Source organism: Urocitellus parryii, chromosome 3 (assembly GCF_045843805.1).
Source record: "Urocitellus parryii isolate mUroPar1 chromosome 3, mUroPar1.hap1, whole genome shotgun sequence".
Lineage (NCBI taxonomy): Eukaryota > Metazoa > Chordata > Mammalia > Rodentia > Sciuridae > Urocitellus > Urocitellus parryii.
Genome location: NC_135533.1, coordinates 4458582 through 4477121, shown reverse-complemented (window position 1 = coordinate 4477121; position 18540 = coordinate 4458582). Strand labels below are relative to the sequence as shown.

The following is an 18540-nucleotide window of genomic DNA, read 5'->3' as shown; positions in this document are numbered from 1 at the left end:
TCAATCAATAAGGTAAATTCAAGTAATAAGGCATTTCCCAAATTGTAAATGAGGTCTCAGTTTTTCATGAATTTTAAGTCTGCCCTTGCTTTAAAAGACAGAGGAGCAGGAGAAGGACCTTATATACCCTGTTCTGAGAGAAGAGGAGGAAAACTCTTTAAGCACTGTTCTTTAGAAATTATCAATGTCTATTCTGTTACATCATTTTACTTTACTGCTTAGAGTTCATGCATACATTACAATCAACCCGTCCTAGCATACATGAGGCTATAGATCTCTGGTGGGGGGACCCTATCATATAACCAAGCACAAAACTATTCCTACCTAGAACAGAAGTGATCCCCCTTAACTACAAAGTCCAACAGGGGATCAGGTCTGTGCCCTAGGTAGGCTGAAGAGGAGCTGCCCTCAGCCTGCAGGCCTGGCTGCTCATCCCCAGATCTCCAGGACCAAGAGAGCTGTAGCACAGCGCTATGGACACACCAGTGCTGACTGCACACCACCACCTGTGTTCCCTGAAAACCTTACTCCACAGAGTGGGCAGCAGGCTTAGATGATGCCCATTTGGGGTTACCAAGCCCTACCACTGAAAACTTCAGCTATGGCAGAAGGCCAGCCATGGTACATGACTAACACAGACTCCACCCAGAGACTTTCATGACTACTTAAAGGTTCTTTCCACTGAATATGAAGCCTCAGTGCACTTCTCAACATGGCTAATGTCAGAAGTGCCTGAAAACCTTCAGTGTGGGAGCATGGCATGGTCACATTGTCAGCAAGACAGGACCCAAGACAGAGTCTTCAACACCCTTCAGGCCCCATGTCCCATCTGCAATTTATGTTCTTAAATGCCACATTTAGGGGCCGAGGTTGTGGCTCAGTGGTAGAGTGCTCGCCTAGCATACATGAGCCACTGGGTTCGATCCTCAGCACCACATCAAATTGAAATAAATATAGTGTGTGTCCACCTACAACTAAAAAAATAAGTATTTTTAAAAAAAATAAATGCCACATTTCAAAGTTTTCCATATCAACACTGTGTTTAGATAAGCAAGGTGTCTGAAACTCATCACTTATGAGCAGCATTGATGCACAAGGAGGCAGTATGCTGGTGACTGCTGAGAAGGTCACACTGGGCTCCTTTCTCAAACAGCCAACTGTCACCTGACCACACACAGAACACGTGAGGCTTTGGCCCATTTCCTGTGGTCAGTTAATCAGTCCCTACCCTGCTAACCTCCTCTGCCTCTGCCTTACCCAGTGTGGGTAGTAGTTTCCAGTCTCTGTCACCATTCCCACCAGGCCCCTGCAGTCTTGCCTTCACCATGAATCACTGAAACCATTTCACCAATAACTGACCTTTGACCTAGTCACAAAACTAAGCCAATGTTTCTGCCTTTCAATGGCATTCAATACTTACACTCTAGAACTAGGGTGGAGAAAACACAGAGGTTTTGATGTTTCATTCTGAGCTGTATGTTCCCTTCCTTCTTTACTGAAAGTCCATTCAAACAGTAGAACTTACTCCATTAACATGGTATACTTCCAAGTAAGGCAATGAGGATGAGAGGACAGCAGGGATAAGCACAACCACATGCAGTGACCGAAGCAGGGCCCTGCAAGCTGGGCAAGGTGGCACATGCCTGTTATCTTAGCTATGTGGGAGGCTGAGGCAAGAAGATCATAAGTTTGAGGCCAGCCTCAGCAACTTAGGGAGACCTTATCTCAATGGAAGATAAAAATGGTTGGGGATGCAGCTCAGTGGTAGAATATTCCTGGGCTCAATCTTGAGTACTGCCAAAATACAAAACAAAACAAAGCCCTGCAACCCAACCCCAAGCCCAAGCCCAATGCCTTCCTCAGCTCCTCCAAGCCAGGGCATTCCTACTGTTCTATCAAAGTCATCCTGAGTGTTCCTCAACACTTGTAGCTCACTGGGTACGTTCCAAGCTTCACCAGAAAGAAACATTCTCAGTGGTCTCAAAATCCAGCTGGTGTCGGGATGTGTGTCCACATCCTGCTAGGCCAGAGGAAGGCTTCACTGCCTCTCCATTCCCAGTTCTACTTCACCCACTCAGAGCCCTCCCCTGAAATTCAGCATTACTCACCATCTGATAACACCTCATATGCCTCAGCTACTTGTTTGAATTTTCTCTCTGCTTCTTCTTTATTCTCAGGATTTTTATCTGGATGCCACCTTAGTGCAAGTTTCCGGTATCTTGGGAAAAGAGCAGAATATTTATCACATGTCCGAAGTCCATAAAACAAGTGAGCTTTTAAAACTAACATAATTTAGCCAAGCACAGTGGCACATGCCTAGAACCCTAGCCAACTCACGAGGCTGAGGCAGGACAATCCAGAGATTAAGGTCAGCCTCACCAAGTTAGCAAGGCCCTAAGCAACTTAGCCAGACCTCATCTCAAGTTAGAAAAATAAAAAGGGCTGGAGATATGGATCAGTGAATAAACAGCTCGGTTCAATTCCCAGCACCAAAAAAAAAATTAATGAATGAATAAATATTAAGATAAAAAGTCCTGGGAGGGACTGGGGTCGTAGTTCAGTGGCAGAGCACCTGCCTAGCATGAGTGAAGCACTGGGTTCGATCCTCAGCACCATGCAGAAATAAATAAAATATGGGCTGGGGTTGTGGCTCAGTGGTAGAGTGCTAACCTAGTACAAGAGAGGCACTGAGTTCAATCCTCAGCACCACATAATAAATAAAATAAAGGTATTATGTTCAACTACAACTAAAAAAGTTTTTTTAGTTAAATAAATAAAATAAAGATATTGGGTCCATCTACAATGAGAAAAAAAAATTCTTAAGAAAAAAAAAGGCCTGGAGATTCGCTTCTGGGTTCTTTCCCCAAAACAAAATACAAACAACAACCACCACCTCCCCCCCCCTCAAAAAAAAGCAACAAGTTATTTGTAATACCAACCTCCAGAGTTGTCTAACCTGTATACCAGCAGGTCAGTATCAAAGGAGAAAACCCTGGCCTGTGATTCAATTGCAAGGGAAGTAGTGTCTACTGCCTCAAGAGGGGGAAGCTGAGTCCAATGGTGCCAAGCTGAGTCCAATGGTGCCAACCTGTAAACCCAGCAGCTTGGGAGGCGAAAGCAGGAGGATCAAAAGTTCAAACCCAGCCTCAGCTGCTTAGTGAGGTCCTAAGCAACTTAGGAAGACCCTGTCTCAAAATAAAAAAGGGCTGGAGATGTTGCTCAATGGTTAAGCACACCTGGGCTCAACCCAGGTACCAAAAAGGGGGGCTGGGGAGATAGCAGCCACACCCCCTTAGTCCTCAAATAGAAACTATCAACACACTCAGCAAAGCTAACAGCCACCCCATGGTTATCATTTTGCTCATGTGAAAAGCTAATATTTATGCAACTTAATAGGGAAAATTTGTTGCTTTTAAAGGTAACCGCCTGTTTCTAAAGTTACGCTTAAATCAACCTGCACGTACTTAGCAAAATCAATCTGCTCTCCGATGCTAGTAAGCCAGACATGTGATTCCATCAGTAAATAAAATTACTACACGTTTATTCAAAAATATTATTCAAAAGTATTGCCAGGCACAGTGGCACACTGTAATCCCAGTGGCTCGGGAGGCAGGGGCAGGAGGATGGAGTTCAAAGCCAGCCTCAGCAAGACACTGAGGAATTCAGTGAGACCCTGACTCTAAGTAAAATACAAAACAAGGGTGGGGATGTGACTCAATGGTTCAGTCACCTTGAGTTCAGTCCCCCTGAGATCAATCCCTGGGGGAGGGGGAGGGGGGGAGAAGAAATTCAACTATCTTTCTGTTCCACTATTCTGTCTCTCTGTAAAAGCGGCTATTAACTAAAAAATATAAGAACAGTGTAGACGTAGCATAAAACCCCTCAGCCTCCCATACAGGATGTGCAAGATACTCACACTCCAAAGTGACAGTACCCAGGCCAGCCTGGTCTCTCCTCAGTGGGCTGTGCCGACCAGGTAGCCTCTTGGCTGGGTCTGAAACAGGAGACACTGACAGCTATCTTAACCTAATTGGTTGACTGGTTTGAAGCACTTCTGTGGATGGAATCAAAGGACTTGGGCATGCCAAGCATCTTCTCTACAACTAGGTTACATTCCTATCCCTAATTCAACTTTTTTTTGGGGGGGGGGTGCTATATATCAGGGCTTGAACTCGGGGGCACTTGGCCACTGAGCTACATTCCTAGCCCTATTTTATATTTTATTTATTTAAAGACAGTTTCACAGAGTTACTTAGCGCCTCGTTTTTGTTGAGGCTGGCTTTGAACTCGCGATCCTCCTGCCTCAGCCTCCCAAGCCGCTGGGATTACAGGTATGTGCCAAGCTCAATGTTTTGAAAGGACTATTTCTGCTCCAAATGAAAGGAGGGGGGGAAGACCCTTTTCCCATTTAGAAGTTTAGACTTCATCATATATTGAGGAGTTTTTTAAAGTTGTTTGAAAGTCCTGTTCTCAGTTAACACCTCAATGAACTGAATGGATCCAGAGTCCTTTGGAGCCATATGCAACCTGGGACTCCCCCTGTTTGCACAGACACAGGCACAGTGGGCAGTGAAGGAGTTCTCAGCACTCATGAGGGTCAGCAGGGATATAACAGCAGCATGGGTTAGGCTTCAGGTCTGGCCCCTACCCTGCCTGAAAGGGGTGCATAAGAGTGACAGTCAACACCACCGCTGAGTCCAATGCAAAGGGTTTGAGAGATTTTCACATTCTCAGTCCAAAAAAAGGAAAGGAAAAATCAAGGAGCAAGGGGTAGTATTAGAGACTTAACACGAGAGTCCCCCAACCTGAGCTCTATCACCAGTCGTTTCTACTGTTTGAGGCAGGGTCTCACCAAATTGCAGAGGATGGCCTCAAACTCAATCTCTTAAGTCACTGGGATTACAGGCATGCACCATTTGTCCTGGGGCCTCTCAATTTTGACCTACTTCAGGCATATAAGGAATTCAGTCCCAAAGCAAAGGAACAATAACTAGACAACCTTGCCGATAAGTAAACTGTAAGGCCGTCTAATTCAAAAAATGCTCATCTGTATTGTTTACGTATTAAAATTGCATGAACCAGCCAGGTACAGTGGTATATTCTTGTAATCCCAGAAACTCAGAAGACTGAGGCAGGAACACTCCAATTTAAGGCCAGCCTCAGCAACTTAATGATGCTCTAAGCAACTTAACAAGACCCCATCTGACAAATATTTTTTTAAAAAAGGTGGGGAGGAGTTGGGGGGTTTTAACATCACACCTGGGCTTAATCCAATGTAAAAAAAAAAATTAATAAACTGTGGCATTCATTGATGATATATTACATTAAAAGCAGTTTTAGAATTAGGGTTATAGTGCAGTGGCAGAGCGCATGCCTAGCATGTGAGGTCCTGAGTTACAATCCCAACATCACAAAAGAAAATCAAAAAAGCCATTTTAATAGGTAACAGTTATACTATCCACTTACCAATGTATGCTTACACATTATCTTATATATCATTTCAGAAATAAGTCTACTTACGCCTTTTTGATATCCTCGGGTGAGGCATGTCTCTGCACGCCTAGAACTTCATAGTAATCCACCATGTTTTAACAGATTGTTGGAACAAGTCCTGCAATTAAAAATGTGTGGTCATTGACAAGACTGCCAAAGTTGGGTGGCTCATGAGGGTAAGACCTGTGGGGGGGGGGGGGGACAGGAAGATCACCTCTGTACCTACTGACCCACAGGGAGAACTTCTGTTCATCAGACACTAGCTTGTCAGTCTGGGCCTAGTCTGGGAACTGGTTCAAGACCTGGGCCCAAAGACCCTTCTAGCTAAAGAAAAAAAGCTGTGAAATCATCTAATTATAGACTGAATGAAACAAACAGGTGACTGAGCCCTGAGCAGAGGCTGGTGGCCACTTGACCAGCAGCTAAAAGGCTTTCTGTATCTGTTTCCCTGGACACAGGCGCGCTTGGGAAGCTTCAGCTACCTCCCCCCTTACTGCATTCCCAGGCCAGGCATTGGGCAAGGCTGAAGGGCTCACAGGAACACACTGTCCCTGCCCTAAGAAACACCCCTCCATGGCTCTGCTGCTCTCAGGGGAACAGCAGGAAACAGCAAAAGACCTCCCACACATTCCCCAGACAGAAAAAGGGAAAGGCCCTGGACTACACTTACTAGTGTAACTTTACCATCTGCCTTCAAATGCCCAAGTGCCCATCTATCGAACCAGCACAACACTGCCCTGCCTCAACACTAGCTAGATAGTTATCACTGCCAACTAACACACGGTAATCCTCAGGAAGCTGAGGCAGGAGGATTGAAAGCTCAAAGCCAGCCTCAGCCTCATACGGAGATCCTAAGCAACTCAGAAAATCCTGGTCTCAAATATAAAATATAAAGGGCTGGGGATGTTGCTCAGTGGTTAAGCACCCCTGGATTTTAACCCCCAGTACCCCACCACAAATCAAAATAGAATTTAAAAATGGCTCTGTGGGTGTAGCTCAATGGTGAAGCACCCGAGGGTTTGCTGGGAAGCAAAAAAAAAAAAAAGCAAAGTAGGGGACTTCTTTTATTTTAAGAGAGAGGAGGGAGAGGAAGAGGGGGAGAGGGGGAGAGGAGAGAGGGAGAGAGGGAGAGAGGGAGAGAGAGGGAGAGAGAGAGGGAGAGAGAGAGAGAGAGAGAGAGAGAGAGAGAGAGAGAGAATGAATTTTAATATTTATTTTTTAGTTTCGGCAGACACAACATCTTTCTTTGTATGTGGTGCTGAGGATCGAACCCGGGCCGCACGCATGCCAGGCGAGCGCGCGCTACCACTTGAGCCACATCCCCAGCCCAGTAGGGGACTTCTTAAAGCAAAAACAAAAATGCAAGCGGGAACTAGGAGGTGCAGTGCACACACAATCCCAGCAACTCAGGAAGCTGAGGCAGAAAGGTCACAAGTTTAAGAACAACCTCGGCAACTTATCTAGACTGTATCAGAAATAAGAAAACAATTTAAAGTAGTGGCGATATAGATCAGTGGTAAAGAACCCCTGGGTTCAATACCTAGTACCAAAAAAATAACTCAGAAAAGAACAAGACTAAAACTTGGCATTTACAGTACCAAATATTTTTCTTAAACAGATTACCAGAATTTTTTCAGTAACAATTAGGTCAAAATACCCTATGTGATTACTGTTTTCTTATAACTATTCCAACTTAACCTTTAAATCTCATTTGCCAGATATAGACAAGGCAAAGTATCAATTGAGCAATGTACCTATGGGCAAAATGGTTGTTCATGGTATAGTTTTTTTCAACTCCACTTGAAATGTTCACATTACATAAAGTACTGGGGAAATTTTTTTAATAAAGTAAATTGCAATAAGGTTACTGGTGGTTACAGTGACAGCACATGAGTATTTTAAAGACCTTAAGGGGACTGGACCAGTCAGAACTACAAAATTCTCCTAAGACCCAAGAGCAGAGCAGCCTTCTATCTTCCAGGAATCCAAATCTCAAGTTCAGCCACAACATAGCAGAAGCCACAAAAAAGCAGCAGAGAATCAGAACCCCTTCAGTTCTAGGGGGAAAAGCTAAACATCAAAACAGCAATGCAATGCTGTTGCTGCAAAGGCTCTGAGGCACATTTTAACAGCAATGCCAACAGCAGCACCCACCAGAACAAGGTTGGAAATACCAGGTCTGCCTTCCAGCTCCAATCAGACCCTCTGCCTGAGCCATGTGTAGCAAGAGACTAGCCAGTGTGTCACTTCTTAGGCCGGTTTGTCTTGTACTTGCACTAATGTATCTGTGGGAGTGACATGTTAGTGGCACAAGATGCTGCGGCAAGGCACTGAGCATGGAGGAAAGAACAGGATCACACTGGGAGGCCATATCTGCCTCTGCAAAGACTCAGCTACCACATATCTGCCCTGCAAGACAGGCACAGGGATAACTGGGGCATGGACGTGCACCATTAGCTGACAGGGCCTGGCTTGCGGGCTACACTCCATGCTAGCCATTTTTCTTAAAAGAAGACTCTGTGAAAAACAATTTCAATGGTAATGAATGAGACAAAACCAACTGAAGAGTCAAAACCCTGACCTGCCAGGCACAGTGGCACACACCTGTAATCTGTGAAACTCTGGAGACTGAGATAGGAGGACCAGCTCAAGACCTGCCTGGGCAACTCAGTCAGTACCTGTCACAAACTAAAATTTAAGGAGTAGGAATATGGTTTGGTTGCAGGATGCCCCTGGTGCAATGCCAGTACCAGGAAAAACCAAAACAAAATCTCTGCTCTTTGCAGTCCCATTGCAACCTGCTTATACTCCTCTGCTTCTTTACCTTAGCTGGCCACTTCTGTCCCACCCAAACACACGAAAGGAACTCTGATTCCACCAATAAGAGAAGCCTCCATGGTACCAACCCAGAGATTTCAGGTTCTCCTTGCCTGTCTTCCCAAATGCCCTTCCTGTAATCTCTGATGGGTCTTCCATGGCCCATGCAAAGGCTCCCTCCACTCACCCTATGACAAAACCACTATACAAAAACTAAGCTGAAAATATAAGCGTAACCTTAGGTCTCTCTTTGGCCTTTCAGACACAAATAGATGATGACCAAGCAACGTGGCCATTTGGGCACTTAGCAGGCATCCCAAGCAGAACCAAAGTTTAACCCCTGATTCTCCCTACTCCAGCACCTGGCCTCTCCCTCGTAACTCCTACACTGCTTGGTCCTGGAGACTTCCACCCTCTCCAACATCACTAAGCCCACACACCCACACACCCACACAAACCGTCACAGTCCTATCCATCCTAGCCTCACCTAGCTCCCAAATGTTCCAATTCCATCCCCTCCTCTACCTCTACCAGCACCCTGCTTCTTAGCCTTAACCACTGCAAGAGCCTCACGCTGCAGAGGTAAACTGCCAACTACAGAATCCGTCACTAGGATCCCCTGGGCATGCAGTGGACAACATCAGCCCTTACAAGGGGCACTGTCCCCTCAGCTGGGGATTAGAGGAACATTCACTATAACAAGAAATGCCAGGTTTGAGGCAGGAGAGGTACAAGATGAGCCCAGGACTTATAGCCAAGCAAAAGTAAAGAACTAACAAAAATCATAGGCTGGTCAAGAAAAGACAGGTCTGTCAGCCTAGGGGTATCCAACAAAGGCGAGCCAAATGCAACCTTGGTTTCTGGATTGGCTCTTGGAACGGAAAAGGAGCTACAGCGTGGGAAGCAGAGGGAACAATACTGCCCCAAGTGAATTCCTTCGTTTTGAGAAACACACCATGGTTACGTAAGATATTCTATTAATAAAAGTTGGGTGAAAAACACACAGGAAACTTTTACTTCTCCATGATTCTCCTATGAATTTAAACTTATTTCACAAACTGAGGTGTAGCTCAGTAGTAGAGTGCTTGCCTAGCATAAGCCAGGCCCTGGATTCAATCCCCAGGTCCCCAATAAATAAACACATACACATGAATAAATGCATGCCTAAACATAACAGAAGCCAGGTATGCTGGTGCCTGCCTATAATCCCAGCAACCTGGGAACCTGAAATGCTGAAGCAGGAGGATCCCAAGTTCAAGGCTAGCCTAAGCAACCTAGTGAGATATTGTCTTTAAAATACAAGGTTTGGAAATGTAGCTCGGTGCTGGAATGCCCCTGGGTTCAATCCCCAGTAAGGCAGTGGGAGGGGTGGGGGAGGGCAAAGATGATCTTCCAATAACAACAGGAGGGGAGTATCCAGGGGTGTGGGGGTGAGCATGCAGGACATGAACCACCTAGTTAGAAAACCCATCTACAAGGATGTCATGTCCTCACTAGGGATGGAAACTAGGAAAACTCTACCACTGAGCTACATCAGGTCTTCCAGGTCCACCCATTCTGCTAAAGGAACACTGAGGCTCACTTCCAATAACCCACAATAAAACACTTCATGATTCAAGTAAATCCTTTTGCAATACCAACTTACTTGGAACAAATATTTTTTTAAACGACAGCAGCTACTTACCAGAAGTAAATATCATGATTTCAGGATTTGTCAACTTATTTGATCCCAAGTACTGTTATTTGACCTTTAACATTCCAAGACCCAGAACAAAAAACAGTGAGCTAATCTTCCAATACAGGATCGAAGGACAAGCAGCTGGCTGCTGTCTGGAACCTGCTAGTCAGAATCCAGAGTTATGGGGTTGTCTATGATCACCTCCTACAACCACCCTCGCCATCTCCAAAGGCAGGTCCTGACTGGAAACCTAGGGATGTCTTCTCCCTGATCCTGTTCCACAGGTCTCCAGGGAATGTTCACCCTCTGGTACGTGTTCAGTTTTAGAAAGCAGATCTTGGTTTCTCTTCCACACAGCTGCCTATGTGGGTGGGGGCTTTATCATGATGCTTCCCTCTCTTGACTAGTATTTTTTTTTTGCATTATAATTCTTTTTTTAAATTTTGTTTAGTTGTAGATGGATACAATAACTTTATTTTTATTTGTTTTTATGTGGTGCTGAGGATCAAACCCAGGGCCTCACACATGCTAGGCAAGCACTCTACCCCTGAGCCACAACCCCAGCCCTACAATTCTTATTACACATATATACCACAATTTTTCATATCTGTTTGTATATAAAGAATGTTGACACCCAAGTTGAGTCTTCATACATGTATTCTGGATAATGATGTCCATCACATTCCACCATCCTTGCTAATCCCCTGCCCCCCTCCCTTTCCCTCCCACCCTTCTGCCCTATCTAGAATTCATCTATTCCTCCCATGCTCCCCCTCCCTACCCCACTATGAGTCAGCCTCCTTATATCAGAGAAAACACTGGGCATTTTGGGGGGGGAATGGCTAACTTCACTTCGCATTATCTTCTCCAACACCATCCATTTTCCTGCAAATGCCATGATTTTATTCTCTTTTATTGCTGAGTAAAATTCCATTGTGTGTATATGCCACATTTTTTTTAATCTACTCATCCACTCTAGGGCATCTAGGTTGGCTCCACAGTTTAGCTATTGTGAATTGTGCTGCTATAAACATTGATGTGGCTGTGTCCCTGAAGTATGCTGTTTTAAGTCTTGGGTTAGGGAGAGGGATAGCTGGGTCAAATGGTGGTTCCATTCCCAGATTCCCAAGGAATCCCTATATTGCTTTCCATATTGGCCACACCAATTTGCAGTCTCACCAGCAATGTATGAGTGTGCCTTTTTTCCCCTCACATCCTCAACAACACTTATTGTTGCTTATCTTCATAATAGCTGCTATTCTGACTGGAGTGCTGCGATACTGACTCTACTACTTCTATTTCCTTCTAAGAAACCCAACCTAACTGGTCCCTCCCCTCTGAGCATGTCCAAATGTTACAGGCTCTTAGCAGGAATCCAACATGAATGCTCAGAGACAGTCTAGGTAGACTGCCATTCACAGAAGAGAATAAGACTCCTATATCTCTTTCTGAACCAGTGCAATGGGAAGGCAACTGTGACTCTCCTGGTAACAATAAAACTCTGATAAACACCCAGGTCTTTTATTTTTAATATTTATTTTTTAATTGTAGTTGGACACAATACCTTTATTTTATTTACTTGTTTTTATGTGGTGCTGAGGATCGAACCCAGGGCCTTGCATGTGCTAGGCGAGTGCTCTACCACTGAGCCACCCAAGCCCCCCCCTTTTTTTTAGTTGTTATGGACCTTTATTTATTTGTATATGGTGCTGAGAATCGAACCCAGTGCCTAACACATGCCAGGCGAGCACTCTGACACTGAGCCACAACCCAAGCCGCCCCCAGGTCTTTTTGAACCTGGGATTACTTGAACCTGGGATTACTATCCTGCCTTTGCATTATCTTTTGGAGCAGATGAAGAGAGTTCACAGCTTAGTTCATTGTCCAACCAACCAAATCTGCTATGATAACAATGCTTTAATTCTGAGTGACCTTGCCCATACAAACTTACTATTTATGGGCTGGGGATATAGCCCAGTGGTACAGTGTGTGAGGCCTTGGGTTTGAACTCCAGAACCACAAAAAGAAAAAAAACAGGGGCTGGAGTTGTGGCTCAGTGGAGGAGCGTTTGCCTAGCACACATGAGGCACTGGGTTCAATCCTCAGCACCACATAATAAAAATAAAGGTATTGTGTCCACCTACAAATAAAAAAAAAAATTTTAAAAAAAGAAAAGAAAAACCCAAACTTGCTGTTTGTAACATCTATGCTAGCTCTGAGAACAACAGAAGCCAATAATTCTGGAGAAACATAATGCTGGCATGCAGTGGTACATGCCTATAATCCCAGAAACAAGAAGGCTAAGGTTGGAAGGCAGGCTGGGCGTGGTAGCACATAACTGTAATCCCAGTTATGTAAGGCTGAGGCAGGAGGACTGCCAGTTCAAAATCCAGCCTCAACAATGGCAAGGAGCTCAGCAACTCAGTGAGACCCTGTAGGGTTGGGGATGTAGCTCAGTGGTTGAAAGCCCCCCCACCAGTTCAATCCCTAATAATCACCCCCACACACACACACAAAAAAAAAAGGTAGGAGAGGACAGTTTCAAGGCCAGCCTCAAGCAAACCATAAAATGCTCTAAGCAAAAAAAAAAAAATTTAAGGTTGTAATTTTGGTAAAGCACTCTGGGTTCAATCCCCAGAGTGCACACACACACAAAAAAAAAAGTTCAGTGAAGACAGGCAAGTAAACACAAATCACAACTAACAAACTCCATACAGAATGTTAGGGAAGGAGCATGGAGTCACTGGGGCAGACAAAGCTGATATTTACTGAGGAAGGGAAAATCAGGAATAACCCCGTACAGAGAAGATAGAAAAAATTCTGACACAAATCACAACATATGCACTCAAATTCTAAAAACAGAAGGTGCACCAGGCTCAGTCTCGCACATGCCTATAATCCCAACCACTCAGACAGCTAAGGCAGGAGGATTACAATTTCAAGACCAGCCTCAGAAACTTAGTTATGTCCTAAGCAAGTTAGTAAGAGCCTGTTTCAGAACAGAAAAATGAGAGCTGGGAATGTGGCTCAGTAATAATAAAGTGCCCAAAGTCAATCTCCAATATCAAAATAAAAATAGAGGGTAGAGACCATAGGGACAGATTTTTTTCTGCCATCAAGTAAACTTCTAGGCCTACACGTACCAATTCACATTGCAGAAGCCCTTAAATGGCTTAAGAATTAAAAAGAAAATTAAGAAATACATGATTTATGGGTCTATCCCTTCTCCATGGGAAAGAGGACACTGGTACACAGTTTTAACTGCTTTATTAAAAAAGGAACTTCAAGACACACACACACACACACACACACACACACACAGTAAAGTCCTGGAGGCACTGGGGGGTGGGGGGGACACACCGCTGGTATCTGATCACTTTCCTTAGCCTTTAACATGCCCCACCTAGGAGACAGCTTCTGTGCCTCTGCCAGACCCTTGGAATTTGAACTATAATCCACACTTCCCCCATCCCACTCACTCCAATTCCCCAGCAGTAGTCGCTCCCAAGGCTGTCTCCACTAGAGGTCCAAGGTAAACACCTTCCCTCCCCCACCCCTGAGAGTTATGAGGGAAGGCCTGGATGAGGTTAAGAGAGAAACAAACCAAAACAAAACAGTGATGTTTCCCGTTTTTTTTTTTTTTTTTTTTTTTTTGTGTGTGTGTGTGTGTGTGTGTGTGTGTGTCTGTGTCTCCAGTGTGTACCTGTCTGCGCACCAAACCCAAGCAGGATGGATTTGGGCCTGGGGGAAGGAGAGGGAGGCCCTTCCTGGGTTTACTTTCTGGGGAAGAAGAGACAAAGAGACAAAGGAAAAAAGGTGAGGGTGTTGCCCAGCAATCAAGACCGTTTGTGGACCAATGCCCAAGGCCCTGCCCTGGGTTTCTTCCCCAGCCTAGCATCACAAAAGAAACAAAAGTAGTGAACAAAGAGAGACTCAAACAACCCAAACAGGCAAGGAAATCTCATCTCAAAGTGCCCATGGGAAAGGGGAAAAAAAGAATAAAGGGGAAAAAAAAAAAAAGGAACTTCAAGACTGGTGATGTAGCTCAGTGGTAGAATACTTGCCTAGCATGTTCAAGGCCCTTGGTGCAATTCCCAGTACCCAAAAAAAAAAATTTTTTTTTTCCAATACAAAGATTCACTGAACTTCCCCCTGCCCCACACCTAACTCTATCCCACAAACTCAGAGAAACAGAGGTTTACCCAGGGTCTCTTGCAGAGCCAGGAAGAGGCAACTTACCCAAGTTATCTCATTCAATGCCAGACAGTAGAAGGTAGAGAAATAGGCATCCCGCTTCAGTCCTGTGGGTCAGGGGTCTGTCCTGTGCATTGTATTATTTAGCAGATCCCTGGCCTCTACCCATTGGATGGGTGAAACACCTTCCCAGTTGGGACCATCAAAAAAGTCTCCAGGCCCAGCAACTTGAGAGGCTGAGGCAAGAAGTCAGCTTCAGCAACTTAGCAAGGCCCTCTCTCAAAATAAAAAATTAAAAGGGATGGAGGGGCTGGGGAAGTGGCTCAAGAGGCAGCGCGCTCGCCTGGCATGCGTGCGGCCCGGGTTCAATCCTCAGCACCACATACAAACAAAGATGTTGTGTCCGCCGAGAACTAAAAAATAAATATTAAAAATTCTTCTCTCTCTCTCTCTCTCTCTCTCTCTCTCTCTCTCTCTCTCTCCCCCCTCAGCACCGCATCAAAGATGTTGTGTCCGCCGAAAACTAAAAAATAAATATTAAAAATTCTTTTAAAAAAAAATAAATAAAAAAAATAAAAGGGATGGAGATGGAATTCAGTGGTAAACCCCCGCCCCCCCCCAAAAAAAAAAAAACCACCAAAGTCTCCAGACATTGCCAAAAGTCCCTTCAGACACAATGATAACCCAAAATGAAAACTGCTGCAGGTTCTTTTGTTGAGCTAAATGGAGCAGAACAAGCTACACAGCAAAAAACACAGTACCTAATCCAGATGAAATAGATCCTGTGGGGCAGGAACTGCTCCTTTCCAGAACACTCCTACCTAGCTTCCAACCCACCCTACCACCTCTTTCCCAGTACACCTGGGCAGGACATTCCTATCAATTCAATCAATTCAATCTCTAAGTCTGCATATAAGGTCCATCAGCTTTTTGCCATCTCAAACCACACAACAAATACCCTGACATCACGAAAGTCAGTTTTACAGATAATACCTGAGCCCTTACTACGGGGAGTACTAGTCTCATCTACTCTCCCTCCTTTCAGCCCTACAAAGGTCAGCACAATCACTGCCCAACAGGACAACTGCACAAAGGTGGGCCTGATCAGGCCCAAGGTTCTAGAGCTGCCCTCTTCACCACTGCTGTCTCAGGGAAGCAAGATCTCTAGGTAGGCTTCGGAATGCTTTCAAATTAAGGATTAGGGATATAGATAGCTCAGCTGGTAGAGTGCTTGCCTCAAATGCACAAAGCCCTGGGTTTGATCCCCAGCACCACCAAAATAATCATCATAATAATCAAATAAACCAAAGATACTGAGCTGAGGCTGTAGCTCGGTGGATGAGCACTTTTCTAACATATCCAAGGCCCTGGATCCTATCCCCAGGGAAAAGAAAAAAAGTGAGGGCGGTCATGCAAGCCTGTTATCCCAGACTAGCCTTGGAAACTGAGCATGACCCTTGGCAACTTACCCATACCCTGTCTCAAAATTTCTTAAAAATAAACAAAAAGGGCTTGGGATGAAGTTCAGTGTTAAAAGGACCTATGGGTTCAACCCCAAGTGAAAGACAGACCTGCTACCCAACTGCCTCAGAGGTGGCTGGCACCAATTTACATTCTGATTATTATTATTATCAGCCTCAGGTTTTTGCAGTCCTCAGAAATACTTCCTTGCTTGATTTTTCCATCATAGTAAGTATAGCCTAACTGCTCATTGTTTTTGTTTTGGTACTGGGAATTGAGAACCACGGGGTACTCTACCACACATCTCCAGCACCTCCCTTTTGTTTTGATACTGGGAATTGAACCCAGAGGTGCTTAATCACTGAGCCACATCGCCAGCCTTTTTTTTTTTAAGTTGTACATGGACACAATACCTTTAATTTTGTTTCTATTTTTAGGTGGTGCCAGGGATCGAACCCAGTGCTTCACGCATGCTAGGCAAGGACCTTACCCCTGATCCACAACCCAGCCCCTGCAGCCTTTTTTTTTTTTATATTTTATTAGAGACAGGGTCTCACTGAGTTGCTTGGCACCTCCTTTTTGCTGAGGCTGGCTTTGAACTCAAGATCCTCCTGCCTCAGTCTCCCAAGCCACTGGGATTACACGCGTATGCCCCCAGCCCCAGCCACCCCCCACTTTATTTTTAAATATTTTTTAGTTATTAATCTTTTATTTTCTTTTTTTTAATACTTTTTTTTTTAGTTTTCGGCAGACACACATTTTTGTATGTGGTGCTGAGGATCAAACCCAGGCCACACACATGCCAGGTGAGCGCGCTACTGCTTGAGCCACATCCCCAGCCCTGTTTTCTTATTGTTCATTCATTCATTCACTCATTTATTTGTATGGAGTGTTGAGGATAGAACCCAGGGCCTCATATATGCCAGGCAAGTGCTCCACCATTGAGCCACAATCCTAGCCCGACCCCCACTTTTTGAATCAGGGTCTTGCTGACTTGCTGAGGGGTTCACTCGGTTGCCCAAGCTGACCTGAACTTGGGACCCTCCTGCTTCAACTTCCTGAGTCACAGGAATTGTTGGCTGTACCACCAGGCTGTACAGTTAAGTACCTTTGAGGTTCAAGAACCATCTACAGGGCTGGGGATGTGGCTCAAGCGGTAGCTCGCTCGCCTGGCATGCGTGCGGCCCGGGTTCGATCCTCAGCACCACATATCAACAAAGATGTTGTGTCCGCCGAGAACTAAAAAATAAATATTAAAAATTCTCTCTCTCTCTCCTCTCTCACTCTCTTAAAAAAAAATTCTATTAAAAAAAAAAAAGAACCATCTACAGCTTAGTTTCCCAAGGCCTGCTTATCAACATCCTTGCCCATTTTTCCACCTAATTGCTGGCCTTTCTTTTACTTTTAACCAAATCATGAAGGATTTACTGAGATTACTACATTCCAAATCTTATCTGTCTTCAAGCACTCATTTTTTTTATTTTTGTAGTTGCAGATGGACAACATGCCTTGTTTTTTTAAGGTGGTTCTAAGGATCAAACCCAGTGCCTAACACAAGGTAAGCAACTGCTTTGACACCTACAGCCTAGCCTCCCAACATTCACTCTTTTATTTGGTACCTGGAATTGAACTCAGGTGCACTTGGCCACTGAGCCACATCCCCATCCCTATTTTATATTTTATTTAGAGACAGGGTCTCACTGAGTTGCTTAGCACCTGTTTTTTTTGCTGAAGCTGACTTTGAACTCCTCCTGTCTCAGCCTCCTCGGCCACTGAGATTACAGGCATGTACTCCAACACACACTCTTCACACAGATGATGCATGCCCACCAGATGCCATACCCTGGTACTACTGCTTGGCGGGGTGGGGTGGGGGGTGGGGGGGAAGACCACAGGGGACCTAAATTTTGTGTTATTTTTTTGAAGTGTTAGAATTCAAAACCAGGGCCTTGGGCTCAGCTGGTAGAGTGCTTGCCAGGCATGCACAAGGCCCTAAATTAATCCCCAGCACCAAAAAAGAAAAAAGGAAAAGAAAAAACCAGGGCCTTTCTCACACAAGCTGTCTACCACTGAGCTACATACCAGCCAAACGGGTTAAGGTGATGGTGCTTCTACAAGATATAATTACGTGCAGCTAAAACGCTGAACTAAATCAACAATGAACTGGAAGAATAAGCTCCTGACAGCCTAGAAACAGAAATAAGGATAGCTGTCCGGCCAGGCATAATGATACACAGCACACACCTGTAATCCCCCTGCAAAAGGGAGTCTGAGAAAGGAAGAGCCCAAGTTCAAGGCTAGCATCAGTTAATTTAGGGAGACCATGTCTCAAAACAAAAAAAAAGAAAAAAATTTTAAGGGACTGGGGACATAGCTTGAGTGGTAGAGTCCCTGGTTTAGATTTCCAATACCCAATAAATATTAAATAGATAGAAAGCAAACTGTTGCTGGTGTATGCAACAGGAACTTGTCTAAGAAAGAACTGCTAATCCTAATCCATGATACTATTGCAACAGGCAGGATGTAAACCTGCCAATCTGTCCTACAAACAAGCACCGCCCCCCCCAATGATTCAGTATGATCCCAAAGTCCACTTCGCATGAATTTATATTAGCCAATCCAAATTAATGAAATTTTAAAATGGCACTGCATACCAATACATGCTAGATATTGTTGAAAGAGAACAAATTTTATTCTATTTGAGTCTAGACCTAGCCCAAAGAGAAGTCGGCATTCAATGCACCATACCTGCCAGATGAAGCAACCAACTACATGGATGAAAAAGACTAAAACCAGCAATTCTTACCTATTTACATTATGTTTTAAAAGTTCGAAAAAATAACCAGAAAAAGAAACCTTTAGTTATCCAAGGAGAAACTGTGGCTAAGAAAGAAATT

At 44.5% G+C, this 18540-nt stretch overlaps 1 protein-coding gene across 9 annotated transcripts in view; it reads right to left on the bottom strand.

Moving 5' to 3' along the window:
* The window catches only part of Dnajb6 (DnaJ heat shock protein family (Hsp40) member B6), a 64008-nt gene that overhangs the window by 38709 nt on the left and 6759 nt on the right, over positions 1-18540 (bottom strand). For 5 of the 9 annotated variants that reach the window (XM_026381694.2, XM_077795909.1, XM_026381687.2 and 2 more), the window contains exons 2-3: positions 5521-5611; positions 2109-2218 (exon numbers count right to left, since the gene is read on the bottom strand). In XM_026381694.2, coding sequence (XP_026237479.1) covers positions 2109-2218; positions 5521-5585 — 175 coding nt within the window. In that variant the 5' untranslated portion in view covers positions 5586-5611. Of the gene's footprint in view, positions 1-2108; positions 2219-5520; positions 5612-5707; positions 5871-8399; positions 8489-18540 lie in introns of those variants that run through there. The other 4 variants (XM_026381692.2, XM_026381690.2, XM_026381688.2 and 1 more) reach the window with 4 other exon arrangements.